Below are 17,749 nucleotides of genomic sequence, written 5' to 3'. Positions count from 1 at the left end.
TAAGTCAGCATAAAAGCAAGAAGAAAAGTAAAAATAAAAGTGTAAGTTAAAATATATATTTTTTGATGAATAATTGATGAATTGTTGAAGAAATATCTTATTTTTATTATTTTGTCACATTAAATGGCACACAAATTAATATTATTAGACACTTTTCTTAAGCCATTTTATATTATTAAGTCCTTCATTTATTTCTGTGTGTATTTCTAATTATGGCAGGATTGGTCCTCCATACCTGTGTCTCTGAGCTGCAACCACAGCTTCTGTTCAAGCTGCCTGCAGAAATTCTGGGAACAAACTGGAAACAAAAACTGTCCCATCTGTAAAAGAAGATCTTCCAAGGATAATCCATTAGTAAACTTCACTCTGAAGGACCTGGCTGACTCTTTTACTGGAAGAAAGAAATCTAGATTATCTGAGGCAGAAAAAGGAGCAAAGCAGCTGATGGTGGTCTGCAGCAAACACCAAGAAGACCCTAAACTGTTCTGTGAAGACGAGCAGAGAGCTGTGTGTCCTGTCTGTGAGTTTTCTGTCCACCAGAGTCACAAAGTGGTTCCTGTAGAACAAGCAGTCAGTGAGCTGAAGGAGCAGCTGAGATCTGACTTAAAGTCTCTGCAGGACAAGAGGAACAAACACAAACAGGTGGAGAAAACATACGAGGATGTGATTCAACACTCCAAGAAGCAGCTGTTGTCCACAGAGAGACAGATCAGAGCAGAGTTCAACAAGCTCCACCAGTTCCTGAAAGAGGAAGAAGAGTCCAGACTGGCAGCTCTGAGGGAGGAAGAGGAGCAGAAGAGGAAGACTATCAGCAGAGAGATGAAGAGGATCCAGGAGCAGATCTCCTCTCTGTCAGACAGCATCTCTGCTGTTGAAGAAGACCTGCAGAAAGACAACGTGTCGTTCCTCAGCAGTTATAAAGCCACTCAGAGCAGAGCCAGAGGTCAGAGGTCACTGTCAGATCCACAGCTGGTCTCAGGAGCTCTGATAGATGTGGCCAAACACCTGGGCAACCTGTCCTTCAGAGTCTGGGAGAAGATGAAGGAGAAGGTCCACTTCAGTCCTGTCATTCTGGACCCAAACACTGCGAATGGAAGGCTCTACCTGTCTGATGATCTGACCAGTGTGAGACAAGGAGACACAAAGCAGAAGCTTCCTGATAATCCAGAGAGAAACACTAAGTACACCTGTGTTTTTGGTTCTGAGGGCTTCATCTCAGGGAAACACAGCTGGGAGGTGGAGGTGGGAGACCATCCTGTCTGGAATATCGGTTATGTTAAAGAGTCAGTTGAGAGGAAGGGAGAAAGAAATGTTTCACCAAAATATGGAATCTGGTGTTTATGGCATGGTGATGGAAAATACATTAATGGTGCTGGTCAAACTCTCCCAGTGAAGAAGAATCTCCAGAAGATCAGAGTCCAGCTGGACTATGACAGGGGGGAGGTGTCCTTCTACGACCCTGAAGACATGTCTCAGATCTGCACTCTCAGAGACACTTTCACTGAGAAACTCTTCCCTTTTTTAGAAGTTGGAGAAGCTGCTGATGCCAAAACGTCTGATCTCAAAATCTGTCAAACTTAGATTTCTTTTCAAACTTGTTTTTGAGTTCTCTGAAATATTTAATATTTTTGATCTGTGTTTCTATTTTCAGACAAACTTATAACTAAAAAATAACTGAAAATCAAAACATCTTGATATAATTTTTAAAGTCTGTTATTTTGTGAAACAAGTTTAAAAATATTCCTCTGCGAAGTTGTTTTTAATTTAATGGGTTTTTGTAATGTCTCTGACCAGTATTGGACATTTCTATATATTCTAACTAGTGTGAACTGGGATGATTTTTGCTTTTTAGTTTGTTTCTAACTCTGTATTGTAAAAACCTTTCACACAAGTTCCAAAACGACACAATGATCTCGGCTTTCTTAACTGGGTTATCTTGTTTGTCTTGTTTTTAATGAATGATTCAGTTTAGCAGGAAATCTCTGAAAAAAACATTTAGATCCAGTTTTCTCTCTCTGACTGTTTTCTGCTCACTGATTATTTGTTTTCTTTTCCTCAATGTAAAAGTTTTTTCCATGATATTTAAACTGCTGCTGAAAATCATCTCCAGAAGATCAGAGTCTGAAGACATGTCTCACATCTACACTCACAGAGACACTTTCACTGAGAAACTATTCCTTTATTTAGGTGTTGGAAAAGCTGCTGATGCCAAAACTTCTGATCTCGAAATCTGTCAAACTGAGATTTCTTTTTAAACATCAAAGTTGTGTTTTTGAAATATATATTTTTTAGATCTTTCCATTTGCAGTCAGACCAACCTTTGTTTTAAATTGCAAATGAACACATTATTGTTTTCAAGGTTTTTAAACTTTAATTTGAAATTAAAAATAGGAAAACATGACAAAAAAATTTTGAAAATCAAAACATCTTTATCATTTAATGAGTGTTTTTATTTTTGTGAAAGTAGTAAAAAATAATCATTTAATAATGTTTTTACTTCAGTGTTTAGTTGTAATCTTTCTCACCAGCATTGGACAATTTTTCATTTTCCAATTTGACTGTTGAGGAAAAACTCTGTAGTTCACTGGACTTCAAATCACAGTCAGAACCAGCAGCCAGTTCTATTAGTCCAGTTATTATTTATGCTGATAGAAAGCTTTAAATCACAAAGGTTTTTTTCTCCTGAAACATTTATCAGAATCAGTTCATATTCACCAGCAGAGAGTTGATTAATGGAGAACTGTTCCTGATAGCAGTTCTGTTGTTTCTCACAGTAAACTGGATCCAGAACCCGACCTGGTCCAGATGCTCCAGGTTCTGGTCTCTTTGCAGCCTGCAGAGCTCCTGCAGCTCCTCCATGTAGGACAGGGGTGGACAAAGTTTTTGACTTGTGGGCCACAATGGGTTCTTAAATCTGACAGAGGGGCCGGGCTAGGAGAAGATGTATGAAGTATTTGTATAAACTACTAAAAATGACACGTAAAGCCATTGCATAAAAGGTTTTAGCTTTAACAGGTAGTAAAGCATGAATATGCAAGGCTTATTGTACAAATGTTTTTTTTTTCCCCCACAACATATTGAAATCACGTTCACTGTCAGGAAGAACAGTTGTTTACCTCCTTTTTTTTGCCAGTGCATCAAAGTTTGGAGTTAGTTTTGTTGTGGCGGTTCTCAGAATGGAGCTCAGGTGTTGCTGCATTAACTTAGATCTGTGATGGACTTTGTTGAAGTTCATGAGTCTGAACGTCTGCTCTCACATGTAGGTTGAGACAAACAGCAGCAGCATCTTCTGGGCGTCCCTCCGCAGGTTTGGAAATGTGACATCATTAAGTGAAGCATAAAAATCCTTCAGTTTATGAGAGCTGAAATTGTCCTTTAACACGGAGTCAGACCTGTGGTTCTGTTTCAGGATCTTGTGATAATGGACACCAGCTGAAGTGATTTGTCCATTTTTTTCAAAATCAGAGAACTGACAGCAGAATTCTCTGAGTAGGTCGCTCAGTAATTTGCTGTATTTTTTCATGTTTTGGGCAGCCTCTGTTTGCAAGGCTAATGTGGGAAAATGAGTGAAAGATGTTTTTGAAATTTGTTTGGAGAATAAGGTGAATTTGGATTTAAATTATTTCACATGTTGTGCACAAACTGATGTTTCCCCTCCTGGCTGTTCAACTGTGGATAACTTTTGTTTATCTTGTGGTTTTATTTTTCTATAGCTCTTAAAATTGTTTTGAATTGTGCTTTTATGCACTTTTTGTTTTTTTATCTCTTTTTATCCTGTTATTTTCCCTTAGATTTTTATATTTTATCTATTTTGTCTCAGCATCTTTTTGTTCGTATTTTAGATTGTATAGCACGTTGTGCACCATATGGACTGTTGAAAAATGCTATATAAATAAACTTTGATTGACTTTGATTCCCCTGTAACTTTACGTTCAGGTCATTTATTCATTTAAATTTGTTTGGAGAATAAGGTGAATTTGGATTTAAATGATTTCACATGTTGTGCACAAACTGATCTTTCCCCTCCTGGCTGTTCAACTGTTGATAACTTTTGTTTTTCTTGTGGTTTTATTTTTCTATAGCTCTTAAAGTTGGTTTGAATTGTGCTTTTATGTACTTTTTAGTTTTTATCTCTTTTTATCCTGTTATTTTCCAATATATTTTTTATCTATTTTGTCTCAACATCTTTTTATTTGATTTTAGCTTGTAAAGCATGTTGTGCACCATATGGACTGTTGAAAAGTGCTATATAAATAAACTTTGATTGACTTTGATTCCCCTGTAGCTTTAAGCTCATTCATGTGTGAAAATATGTCCAGAGCAAAAGTAAAGCCACAAAGCCAGTTCTTGTCCCTCAGCTCAGGAAATTCATCTGATTTCCTGATTAATTTAAAAAAATACCCAAATCTACTCTTTCAGCTCCCACACTCATTGGAACACTTTACCCAAACCTAACCAGCAGACACCAGAGCGGAAAAGCAGGTCCTTATGATCGACATCGGTTTCCTCCAGAAACATAAACTGACGATGCTGAAGTCCCCTTTGCTGGTATGAAGTTAACGCGTTTACAGCTGGATTAATGATGTGATTAAACTGCTATATGCGCTGACCGGTACACAGAGATTCCTGATGGAGGATGCAGCTTCATTCTTTCCATGACAGCAGACAACCGGTTATATAAATCCTCTCCCTGCGTTTGTCCTTTCAGGGACTCCATGGTCAGAAACTCCGTTATCTCAAAACTGTCATTAAAGCTGAACAGTGTTTTTTGTATTGTTACTTTCATCCAGTGCCAGTGAATATAAATGAAAGGACTCCGCCTTTTTGTTTAACTCGCCGCTATATCTTCATCAATTGAGTCACTGTCCTGCGTGATAATCTGATTTTTTCAAACTTGTCTTTTGCTCTCTGGACACAAGACACCTGCTGTCTCAATCATGCGTTCTTTTAAAAACTCTCCTATGGAGAAAGGCTTGCTAACCTTTTGTTGATTTGAATAGAAGCTAAAAACTTAACTTAGTACTTGAGTATTGGATCATAGTTTGTCGATGAAAAACGTTTTGCTGATTTTGTAAATTAGCCGCCAACGACCCGTTCTTGCGTTGGCTGTTTCTGAGTATAGCTGGATGCTTGGTAGCAAAGCGAGAGCTGAAAGTATAGTCTTTGAAAACTGTAACCATTTCTTGGCATATCAAACATAGAGTGTTGATCGGACTTCAGTGAAGAAATATTTTTGGTCCACTCCTTATTAAACACTAGGCACTCACTGTTCACTTCTTTGATTTTCCTCTGGGATTATTAAAGTATTTTGGATTTTGATTTAGATTTTTGCAGAAGAGTTCAAAGAGCAAAGCGTGAAGAAGTGTTAATAAAGGCCAATGTGTTTGGAGTGTGCCACCTAGTTGAAATCGGCAGTATCGCAGGTAAAATGCTAAATGAATGAAATTTGATAATATTTTTTATTAAATAAGTTTGGTGGGCCGGATTAAAAAACTGGACGAGCCGCATGTGGCCCGTGGCTGATATAGAAGGATCATAAAGCTCAGACTGTCTTCATCAATTGAGTCACTGTCCTGCGTGATAATCTGATTTTTTTAAACTTGTCTTTTGCTCTCTGGACACAAGACACCTGCGGTCTCAATCATGCGTTCTTTTGAAAACTCTCCTATGGAGAAAGGCTTGCTAGACTTTGCTGAAATTGTAGTCTTTGAAAACTGAAACCGTTTCTTGGCATATCAAACATAGAGCATTGATCGGACTTCAGTAAAGAAATATTTTTGGTCCACTCCCTATTAAACACTAGGCAGGTATTGTTCCCTTCTTTGATTTCCCTCTGGGATTATTAAAGTATTTCTGATTCTGATTTTTTACAGAATAGTTCAAAGAGCAAAGCGGGAAGAAGTGTTAATAAAGGCCAATGTGGTTGAAGTGTGCCACCTAAAATGCTAAATGAATGAAGTTTGATATTTTTTATTAAATAAGTTCGGTGGGCCGGATTATAAAGCTGGACGGGCCGCTGTGGCCCGTGGGCCGTACTTTGCCAATGGCTGATATAGGAGGGTGATAAAGCTCAGACTGCAGGAAGTTAGATTTGTTCAGAGGATCTAAGAGCAGCTCTGGTTCTGTTCAGAAACAAGTCATCATCCTGGTTAAATATTAACGTTACATTTATTACTGAGATCATTTAGCTTTATCAAAGCAGGTAAAGAAATACAAAATAAAGTAAGAAACTGATTGAAAACACATCAGAGCCGGTTTTAGAGCAGATAAAACAAGAAGCATGAAGGTTCTGGAAAGGTCTTCCCAAAGTCCTGACATCAGTCCTGTTGACAGTTTGTGGACTGGGATTAAAAGTTGAATCAGTGACGGGAAACCAACCAGTTAATGAATGAACTCCACCTTTTCTGGAAAGAAGAGTCAGAAATTTGCCAGAAGCTTGATGATGGCTACAAACAGTGCGTGGTCCAGGTCCAGCTCACTAAGGGACATTAAACCAAAGGCTAGAGGGTCTGGAGGAGTATATTTCAGCCTGTATGTATAATTATGACCCTTAGTGGATGAAACTAAATCCAAACTTGTTATCAAAGATCATTTAGGCTGGATGTGATCATGTTATTCTAAAAAACAGTCCAACTAAATCATTAAAAGTCCAGATTAATGACTTTCATTCCCACAATGAATGGATTTAAACTTCTGACCAGAACTGGATGTTTTCTGTTAGTCAAAGGCTGTTTGTGTTAAACAGGAAGAGAAAGGTGAAGGAATATTAAAAATGAGTCAGAGTCAATGAGAAAAAATGGTAAACATTGATTTTATTACAGATCAGTTAAAAAATTACCAGAAGTTTAAATTACTGATGTCTGAATTCATACAGAGACACGAAGAAATGACAAGCAGCAAAACGTGATCCACAAAACATCGTTATCTGTGAGGATATTATCCTCCAGTTTGCTTGGATCAGTGGTTCCCAAAGCTGGAGTCAGGACCCCACTGGGGGTCACGGATCAGCAAGTGTGGGTCTGGAGACCCTCTTCAGAAATCCAGCTGAACAACAAAGATAATGTTAAAGCATCTTTCTGATATAAATGATAAAACTATAAATGGACGAAAGCAAAATGTTGGCTGTTGATGCTGCTTGTCCTGTCATTATATTCTTGTTTAATTAAACTAATTTTATTCTCAGTCACTAGTTGGGCTCATGAGTCTCTTCCTGTTAGTTTGTGGGTCAGAAGCTGAAGGTTTAGGAAGAAGCGGCTTAGATGATATAACAACAGAACACAGATTGAACAAACAAACACTGTGAAAACTCTCATTCTAACAGAGGCCTGGAGTCTAATAAGTTACTATAGATCCTAATTGATTCTGTCATTTTCTAAACAACCATTCTCCTAATTTAGCACCAACACAACAGCTGAAAAACAAATTAAATCCCTTCTTCCTTTTAGCATCAAGGATACAACCAGAGTCAGACTGGGGCTAGAAACTAGGAAACTTTCTTCTAAACAGATCCACCACCTGAATGTGTGAAACAGTTGCTAACAGGGTTGTCCTGAAATCTGCCTGTTTCAAATTATATTACAACTGATATCATTCACAGTTAATATCATCAAAAAACCTGAGGTTCATCTTTCACACAGAGAAAAATAGAATAGAATGGGTAACTTAAAAATAACAGAAAATCAAAACATCTTGGCATTATTTTCAAAGTCTTTTATTTTGTGAAACCAGTATAAAAATATTCCTCTGTGATTTTTTTTTTAATTTAGTCTTTTTTTTTATCTCTCTCATCAGCATTAGACATGTCTATATATTTTAATGTGAAAAAGGATGGTTTTTTTTAGTTTGGTTCTAACTCTATCGTAAAAATGTTTAACACAAATTCAGAAACGACACAATGATCTTAGCTTTCTTAACTGTGTTATCTTGTTAGTCTTGTTTTTAATTATTGTAATGATTCAGTTTAGCAGGAAACCTCTGAAAATAAACATTTAGATCCCGTTTTCTCTCTCTGACTGTTTTCTGCTCACCGATTATTTGTTTTCTCTTCCTCAAGGTAAAAGTTATTTGTATGATAATAAAACTGCTGCTGAAAATCAACCTTGCTGGTTACTTTTAAATGTTTCTTTAGTTCAACACATTTATTTATTTTACTTTGACTATTGAAGAAAAACTCTGTAGTTCACTGGACTTCAAATCAGTCAGAACCAGCAGTCAGTTCTATTAGTCAAGTTATTTATGCTGATAAAAAGCTTTAAATCAACGTTTTTTTCTCCTGAAACTTTTATCAGAATCAGTTCATATTCACCAGCAGAGAATGGATTAAATAAGAACTGTTTCTGATAGCAGTTCTGTTGTTCCTCACAGTAAACTGGATCCAGAACCCGACCTGGTCCAGATGCTCCAGGTTCTGGTCTCTTTGCAGCCTGCAGAGCTCCTGCAGCTCCTCCATGTAGGAGGATCATAAAGCTCAGACTGCAGGAAGTTAGATTTGTTCAGAGGATCAAAGTGCAGCTCTGGTTTTGATCAGAAACAAGTCATCATCCTGGTTAAATAATAACATTAAATTTATTACTGAGATCATTCAGCTTTATCAAAGCAGGTAAAGAAAAACAAGATAAAGTCAGAAGCTGGTTGAAAACACATCAGAGGTGGTTTTACACTGGAAAGGTCTTCCCAAAGTCCTGATATCAGTCCTGTTTCCAGTTTGGGGGCCAGGATTAAAAGTTGAATCATTGACGGGAAACCAACCAGTTCATGAATGAACTCCACCTGTTCTGGAAAAAAGAGTCAGAAATTTGCCAGAAGCTTGATGACGGCTACAAACAGTGTGTGGTCCAGGTCACTAAGGGACATTAAACCAAAGACTAGAGGGTCTAAATGTCTATATTTGAGCCTGTATGTATATTTATGACCCTTTGTGGATGAAACTAAATCCAAACTAAATTCAAACTTCTTATCAAAGACCATTTAGGCTGGATGTGATCATTTTGTTCTAAAAAAAAAAAAAAAAAAACAGTCCAACTAATCAATAACACTCCAGAATAATGACTTTCATTCCCACAATGACTGGATTTAAACTTCTGACCAGAACTGGATGTTTTCTGTTAGCCAATGGCTGTTTGTGTTAAACAGGAAGAGAAAGGTGAAGGAATATTAAAAATGAGTCAGGGTCAATGAATTAAGATGGTAAACATTGATTTTATTACAGATCAATAAGAAATCTCCAGAAGTTTAAATTACCGATGTCTGAATTCAAAAAGAGACACAAAGAAATGAGAAGCAGCAAAACATGATCCATGAAACATCTGTGAGGATATTATCCTTGGTTGGACGGTTGTTGTTTATTTTGGAACATGATATGATTTAACAATGTTTACATTTAATACTTCATAAACATACATCATGTTTCAAAAAGGAGTAGGATGAAGCCTAAGCTTATTAAGCCCTACCCCTCAGTTACATGTGTCATGGAGGTAAAGGACAAATATTTACAGTAAAACAAACAGTATACCAACTTTTTATATATTACTCGTTTTTGTATTCATCAAAAATACTTTTCTTATATCCTTTTTTAAATTGCTGGATGCTTTTACATTGTTTAATGTTTTCAGGCAAGCTGTTCCAGAGCTTCACTCCGCTAATTGATAAACTAAAACTTCTTTTTGTTGTTCGAACATACTTAGTTTTAAAATTTAATTTTCCTCTTAAATTATATCTTCCATCTCTATCAGAAAACACTTGTTGTATGTGCGCAGGAAGTAAGTTATATCTTGCTTTATAAAGGATTTGAGCAGTTCTGAAATTGATCAGATCTACAAATTTGAGAACTCTTAAATCAAGGAAGAAACAGTGGGTGTGATCTCTAAAATGTTTGTTATTCGTTACTCGTATTGCTTTCTTTTGCGTAATAATCAATGGTTGAAGGTTTGTTTTGTAAGTGTGACCCCACACTTCAACGCAATAGGTTAGATAAGGCTGAAATAATGAGCAGTATAATGTGTGTAGGGTTGGGAATTGAAAAGATTTTCACGATTACGATTCCCTTATCGATTCTGTGAAACGATTCGATTCCTTTTCGATTCTCTTTTCGATTCCAATTTGGGGGAAAAAGGAGAACAAACAGTTTGATGATGAGCATCAACTATGTTTACTTAACTATCACACGACCTTACAAACTAACAAGGTCAAGATGTCCACAGCAAATGTGCAACTGGAGTAACATTTATCTTTGTTTAAATAAAAAAAGGAATATAAGAACAAACTTAAATACAGTAGATGAGTTGTTTACAATACAAGAAAATGTAAGTTTGTTGTGACAGTTGCTTATTAATCTCTCGTTAGATAACCTGAGTCATCTAAATCTAATGGAGAAGCCATCCATTTAATGAAAAAGCATTACTGGACAATTTTGGGAAATAAACTCATCTCCCCCTGATTTAAATAAACGAGCATCACCTTTCTCTCGCTCCCTGAACTGTGGAGCAACTTCGTAGCATGTTTCGTTACATCCACTGCAATAGAATCCTGTAATAATTCCAGCTACCAGTAGTTCTAATTAAACACGCTACCAATGAAGGGCTGGATTAACGAGAAAGGCACACTCCCTTAATAACCCCAAAGAGAGGTAGGAAATTGGTTTATTTCCAGAAATGGCATATGATTTACTAGGATCCAGCCAGTGATGTAAAACTAGCTACTTACCACCAGAGCTGCCTTCCATGCTGGTCGTAACTTTAGCTTCTGTCCGGTAAGAATCAAAAACACAGCATTCGTTAAAATGTATGCCATGTTGTGTGCGCAGGAATTTCTGCCTGTAGGATCTATTTCCTAACCTGACGCCGCCAGATAGATTTGCTCCGCATATCCATCTGGAAACCTTCCGGTGAAGTAATTTTGGGAAGGGGCGAAAATACTGGTTAGCTGATTGGCTTATGTTGGTGATGGACAGGCCAAATAAACCAATCAGATCAACGAAGCATATGACGTACTCGTCAACATGCTTCGTCGTCGCAAACACAACCACAAGCCAAGCTACTCTTGCTGCTGCAGGTAAAGGCTCGTTAGCTCAGCAAAGAAATACTCTGTAATTCCGATAAAACTTGCTCGATAGCCACGCTAACGCTAGTTTCCTCGGCTGAAGCCGCCATGTTCTTTAGACTGAACTGTCGCGCTTCCCGTTGCGTCACACCTCAACCTGCCTCAAAGCCAACGCTGATTGGACGTTCGTTTGGTGAACGGCTCCAAATTTTCTTTAACGGAAAGTAGCCAGACTGATCTGCGAGTGAAACCTTGAAAGCTCGCGAGATCAGGATGGTCTCACGAGGCTATCTATTTCCTCCCGCGGATGTAATTGTCACTCTGCAATGACTGAAAAGCGCCTTGTTGCCATCTTTTTTTCGACCATTTACCCGATGGGGCGCCACTTTTTTTTGTTTTGCTTTAAGCCTAGTCACATCGTGCGCAAGTTACGCACACGTGCTTACTGAATGCTGTGTACGTCACTTGCATAAAAAAAACTCAGAGCCGCAGCACGACGGAATCGAAAAGAGAATCGTTAAGCGAGCTGCCAAACGGTGCCACGGAATTGGAAAACACGGAACCGGTTCTGAACAGGAACCGGTTTTCGATTCCCATCCCTAGTGGGGATTTAGTAAGAATATTTGAAATGTTTTATCATCAGTTATGAAACATTAAATAGGAAATATTTTGACCAATCTGTATAACCTGATTGAATTTGACTTTGGAAAGTGCCTTGATATGACATGTTTCATGGATTGGCGCTATATAAATAAAATTTAATTGAAAATTTAATGAAATTAAAAGCACACAATGGATTTATAAACAATAACAACTTAAGGGCATGTTAAGGACTCAAAAGATGTAGTAACTCAAACCAAAATGTCACAGAAAAGGACAAAAGGTGAAGAAAGACAAACCATGCCATCAAAAATATATAAATAAAAAAATTACATCATGTAAAATTAGGCAGATTTCCACTCAATGGCATCCAAAGCAAATAAATCTACTGTCATATTGATGTTCACTTTCAGTTTAGCATTTTTATCCTTATTGCATATTTTCTGTATGTTCTGCCTTCATTTGGTTTTGTTTTGTTCTTTTCCAGCTTGTGGAAAACTTACAGGAATATCTGAACCAATAACAATGAAAACATCTGGGTCCAGATTTGGTTCGTGGATGACAGATCCACTGGCTCCAGTTGGAGATGACAGGGTAAGTGTCAACATCACCACAACAACCATCTAAACAGCAAAGGACAGATCTTCCAGCTCTAAATCTTTAAGCATTGGAAATAAAGAAAGTTGGGTTTGCCTTTTTAAATTAAGCTTTAACCTAAAAGTCAGTTATACACGGATAGTGTCTATTTCATATTCACTTTGTCTAAGTTAATGTTTGATTGAAAAAAGAAAGTTCCCACAAATATAAATACAGTGAGTAAAAAAACAAAGTCTCAATTATGATCCAACTGCTCGTAGGAGCACCCTCAGCAGCAACAAGTTTCAGTTTCTGTCACAATGTCTGTCTCTCGTATCACTGCAAATTAATTTCAGCTCAAAGTATTGGTTTTGTTTCAGTGAAATATGCAGGTACTTGTTTCTGCACAGATCTCTTGAAGTCTAAAACCAAAACCTTTTACACTGGCTGTGGTACTTAGACTAAGCCTTCAGCTAATGTCCTATGTCAAGGCGTTTAATGACATCCATATAAATACAGACTGTGGAAGAACCACATTGCTGGTATTATTGGACCTCAGTGCAGCATTTGATACTGTCAATCACTACATTCTGTTAGAACGCCTGGGAAACTGGATCGGTCTTTCTGGTACAGCTCTCCACTGGTTTAAATCCTACATAAAGGACAGGGAATCTTTTGTGTCAGTAGGAAACTTTATATCAGAGATGACAAAAATTACATGTGGGGTTCCCCAAGGCTCCATCCTGGGTTCTTCCTGTTCTATATCTACATGCTCCTCTAGCTCAGAACATAAAAACATCATCAGCTACCATAACTATGCAGACGACACACAGTTCTACATCACCATGTCACCAGGTGACTATGGACCAGTTCAATCTCTGAGGAAATTGAAGAAATCAATGCATGGATGTGCCAAAATGTTCTTCAATTGAATAAAAACAGGGGCTGCACAGTGGTTCAGAAGGTTCAGGGTTCAAATCCAACCCTGGGCTTTCTGCATGGAGTTTGCATGTTCTCCCTGTGCATGCGTGGGTTCTCTCCGGGTACTCCGACTTCCTCCCACTGCCCAAAAACAGGACTGTTAGGTTAATTGGCTTCTCCAAATTGTCCTTAGGTGTGAGTGTATGCGTGAATGGTTGTTTGTCCCGTTTGTCTCTGTGTTGCCCTGCGACAGACTGGCGACCTGTCCAGGGTGAACCCCGCCTCTCGCCCAGTGAACGCTGGAGATAGGCACCAGCAACCCCGCAACCCCATGAGGGATTAAGCGGGTCAGAAAATGGATGGATGCTATACAAATAAATTTGCCTTGTCCTGCCTAAGTCATCCTCCAACCATGATTGTATGAACATGGTCAAAAACTAAATGAAGCTAGAATAAGGTGCTGCTGTGAAACAGCAGTGAGAATGCTTTTCTGCAGAATGATTGAGCAGAAGATGTTAAAAAAATACACAATTTAAAAACTACACAGTAAATTTGTCTGAATAAAATTTACTCAAATTGAAGAAACTTTATATAGAAACAGACAGTTCGTCCCACTCAAAAAACAATTTCTTCAATTTGAGACAAATTTACTGTGTAGTTGAAAACATTAAAATATGAACAGAAACAATCTAAAAGTGAAAGGACATTTGCTGAAGGATTTGAAGCAGTAACAAGTGACATTTTATGGTTTAAAATAAATTGAAGAATGCAGTTGAAGAATGATATTTGAAACATTTAAAAGAAATCTCAAGATCCAAATAATAGCTGAAGGATTTGAGGCAGAACAAAAAAAGAGTGCAAAGCCCAAATATTTCCTGAGTCATTCTGGACTTTTGAATTGTAATGCATATAAAAGCTGAAGAGGAACTTTCAAGATCTGTGGGAGCACTACCTTTTGCTGAAAAGGGCTGAAGAAGAGAAAGTTGATTAAGAAACAGTTGCTGAAAGAGTTAGTTAAAACTTCATTAAAAGAAGAGCTGAACTCAAATGAAAACCCAAAAGTACAAATGTCCCTGTATATGGGAAAGTAGCTTGTCTTGGTCCTGAATACTTCTGAAAAAGCAAAACTTTTAGATCATCTTTTGAATAACCTGAGCAGTCAGAGGGTACCGACCTATAGTTTATTTAATACATCAATAGCATGAAGCTGTTTTTGAGCACTAGATGACATGCAGGTGAAGGGCAGAGGCTAGAAAAAACTGTGGATCATACACAGGTAGGAAGATGCAGGCTGACAAATTCAAAATAAAAGTTAAATAGTGATTTTAGAAAAATTAAAGGATATCAAAAAGCTGAACAGTTTAATGGTAGCTGAGAGGATTCTGAATATCAGACATTTCTAGCTGAAAGTAGGCTGAAATACTGAGTTGTCAAAAAGCACACATTTTTTGAAGAATTTGTCATCCATCTTCAATGGAAAGGAAAGCTTAAATATTTAGAACAATATGAAAGTAAACACACCAAAAGATATAGTAATAATACAAACTGAACATTATGATGTATAAATGGTTGAAATATTGTGAGCTATGTCTAAGTATAGGTGCTGGTCATAATTAGAACATGAAAAACTTGATTTCTTTCAGTATTCCATTCAAAAAGTGAAACTTCTATATTTTATTCATTTATTACACACAGGCTGATATATTTCAGGTGTTTTTTTTTTTCATTTTGATGATTACAACTGGCAATTAATGAAAACCACAAATTCAGCATCTCAGAAAATTAGACTACTAGTTAAGACCAAAAAAAAAATAAAATAAAGATTTCCAGAAATCCCATCAACATGAAATGTGTGAGCATGTGCAGTACTCAGTACTAAGCTGGGCTCCTTTTCCCTGGATCACTGCAGCCATGCGGCGTGGCACGGAGTCCATCAGTCTGTGGCGCTGCTCAGGTGTGATGAGAGCCCAGCTTGCTCTGATATGGACCCTCAGCTCTTCTGCATCGTTAGGTCTGGTGTATCTCATCTTGCTCTTCACAATAACCTATAGATTTTCTGTGGAGTTAAGGTCAGGTGAGTTTGCTGGCCCTTTAAGAACAGGTGTACCATGGTCCTTAAACCAGGTACTGGTAGCTTTGGCGCTGTGTTCAGGTGCCAGGTCTTGATGGAAAATGAAACCTGCATCTCCATAAAGTTGGTCAGCAGCAGGGAGTATGGGAGTGAACCAACACCATGGCACCCCAACCGTCACTGACTGTGGAAACTACACTGGACCTCAGCGTGGATTCTGTGCCTCTCCTCTCTTCCTCCAAACTCTGGGTCCTTGATTTCCAGGGGAAATGCAGAATTTACTTTCATCCAAGAACAGAACTGTGGACCACTCAGCAGCGTCCTGTCCATTTGTCTTTAGTCCAGGCGAGACGCTTCTGTCTCTTGTCTCAGAGCGGCTTGACACCAGGAAGGCGACGTCTGCTGGTTCTGGAAGCTCTGATCCAGCGGCAGTCCACTATTTGGGAATCTCCCCTATTAATGTGCCGAGTCAGCAGTCCTCCATATGATTGGGTCGCCTACAGAACTAGACTGAGCGACTATTTAAAGGCCTCTGCAGCTGTTTTGAGTTAATTGGCTAATTAGAGAGGCACCAGGTGGCTTGAATTTTGGACCTTTTCACAATATTCTAATTTCCTAAAAAACAGAGTTTGGGGTTTTCATCAGTTGTCAGTTATAATCATCAAAATAAAAGAAACAAACACTTGATATATATCACCCTGTGTGTAATGAATTAATATAATATTCAAGTTTCACTTTTTGAATGAAGTTACTGAAAAAAAATCTACTTTTTTATGATATCTAATTAAATGACCAGCACTTGTAGTTCTGCGCTGAAGAACAAAAACAGGAGAGCAATAAGTTAGAATACTTAAAACACTGTCACTGAAAAATAAAGGCATCTAAACATGTTCAATTGTTTTGTATGCTGTCTTCCCTTACAGGTCTGGTACATGGATGGTTATCACAACAATCGCTTTGTCAGGGAGTACCAGTCTATGTATGACTTCATGACAACGGATAACTTCACATCCCATCGCCTGCCTCATCCATGGTCTGGTACTGGCCAAGTGGTTTACAATGGATCCATTTACTACAATAAGTTTCAGAGTCACACAATCATCAAATTTGACTTTAGCACGTCACTTATCAGTCGCTCCCGGCAGCTTGACTTTGCCGGTTACAACAACATGTACCATTACTCATGGGGTGGTCACTCTGACATCGACCTCATGGTGGATGAGGGTGGGCTCTGGGCTGTGTATGCAACCAATCAAAATGCCGGTAACATTGTTCTTAGCAAATTAAATCCGAACACTCTACAAATCATCCGAAGTTGGACCACCAACCATCCAAAACGCAGTGCTGGTGAGGCCTTCATGATCTGTGGAACATTGTATGTCACTAATGGTTATTCAGGAGGAACAAAGGTGTACTATGCCTACTCCACCAACTCCTCCACCTACGAATACATCGATATCCCCCTGACCAATAAATACAGCCACTTGTCCATGCTTGACTACAATCCTAGAGACAGAGCACTTTATGCCTGGAACAACGGGCACCAAGTTCTGTATAATGTAACACTATATCATATAATACAGTAACTAAATATCATTCTCATAATCTCAGTGTGAAAGTTATAAGGTTAAGAAAACACATTTCCTCTCAAGCAAAAAAAAAAAAAAAAACCCAAATTTTTAACAAGCTCTCACATTGATTGACTTGTAGATAGAGAAAGCAATGCACCGGGCCTTGCAAAGGTATTAACCCCTTGCTATTTTCTACTTGTTGTTACCTCACAATGTGGAATCAAAATGGATTGTTTAAGATTTTGCACCAGATAACTTACAAAACATGCCTTTTGAATGTGTATTGGTTTCAAATCTGTTTATTTAAAAAGCTCCTTTTTAAGGACTTCCTCTTAATTCAAATCAGTTTTATTTATATAGCATCAATTCACAGCACACATCATCTCAAGGCACTTTCCAGAGTCAATTAAATCAAATCCTCCAGAGACATTGGTTCAACATTTTCTCTCTCAGGGAACCCAGCAGGTTGCTTCCAGCATTCACTCCTCCTGGATGAACATGGAGCCACAGTGGACATTCGCTGGCATTGTGTCGTTGACTTTGCAGCAATCCCTCATGTCGAGTATGCATGAAGCGACAGTGGAGAGGAAAACTCCCCTTTAACAGGGAGGAGAACCTCCAGCAGAACCAGAACCAGGCTCAGTGTGAACGCTCATCTGCCTCGACCCACTGGGGCTTAGAGAAGACAGAGCAGAGACACAGAAAGCTCAGAAGCTCACATTGATCCAGGAATCTGCTCTACATATGATGGAGCTTGATTATTAAGGGCTTTATACGTGAGAAGAATAATTTTAAAATCTATTCTTGATTTAACAGGAAGCCAATGAAGGGAAGCTAAAATTGGAGAAATATGATCCCTCTGGTTGATTTTCATAAGAACCCTTGCTGCAGCATTTTGGATCAGCTGAAGACTTTGAACTGCATTTTGTGGACTTCCTGATAGTAAAGAATTACAATAGTCCTTGAAGTAACA

The 17,749-nt window shown here is 38.1% G+C and overlaps 2 protein-coding genes across 2 annotated transcripts; both read left to right on the top strand.

The window, feature by feature from the left end:
• Positions 1 to 231: 231 nt before the first annotated feature.
• LOC118564730 (nuclear factor 7, brain-like) lies at positions 232 to 1,611 on the top strand (the record flags this gene model as incomplete). The annotated part of the gene is made up of 1 exon (XM_036143574.1): positions 232 to 1,611. A coding segment is annotated over one exon (1,350 nt), but the record flags the coding sequence as incomplete, so codon positions are not given.
• Positions 1,612 to 12,060: 10,449 nt separating this feature from the next.
• Positions 12,061 to 17,307, top strand: LOC118564867 (noelin-like). Its single transcript, XM_036144202.1, has 2 exons — positions 12,061 to 12,231; positions 16,129 to 17,307. Exons 1-2 carry the CDS (start codon positions 12,085 to 12,087, stop codon positions 16,789 to 16,791), a joined length of 810 nt encoding a protein of 269 aa, XP_036000095.1. The 5' UTR covers positions 12,061 to 12,084; the 3' UTR covers positions 16,792 to 17,307.
• Positions 17,308 to 17,749: the final 442 nt, after the last annotated feature.

Source organism: Fundulus heteroclitus, chromosome 12, assembly GCF_011125445.2.
Source record: "Fundulus heteroclitus isolate FHET01 chromosome 12, MU-UCD_Fhet_4.1, whole genome shotgun sequence".
In the NCBI taxonomy this organism is placed as follows: domain Eukaryota; kingdom Metazoa; phylum Chordata; class Actinopteri; order Cyprinodontiformes; family Fundulidae; genus Fundulus; species Fundulus heteroclitus.
Note: the sequence above shows the minus strand (reverse complement) of the source record. Positions and strands in the feature narration are given on the sequence as shown.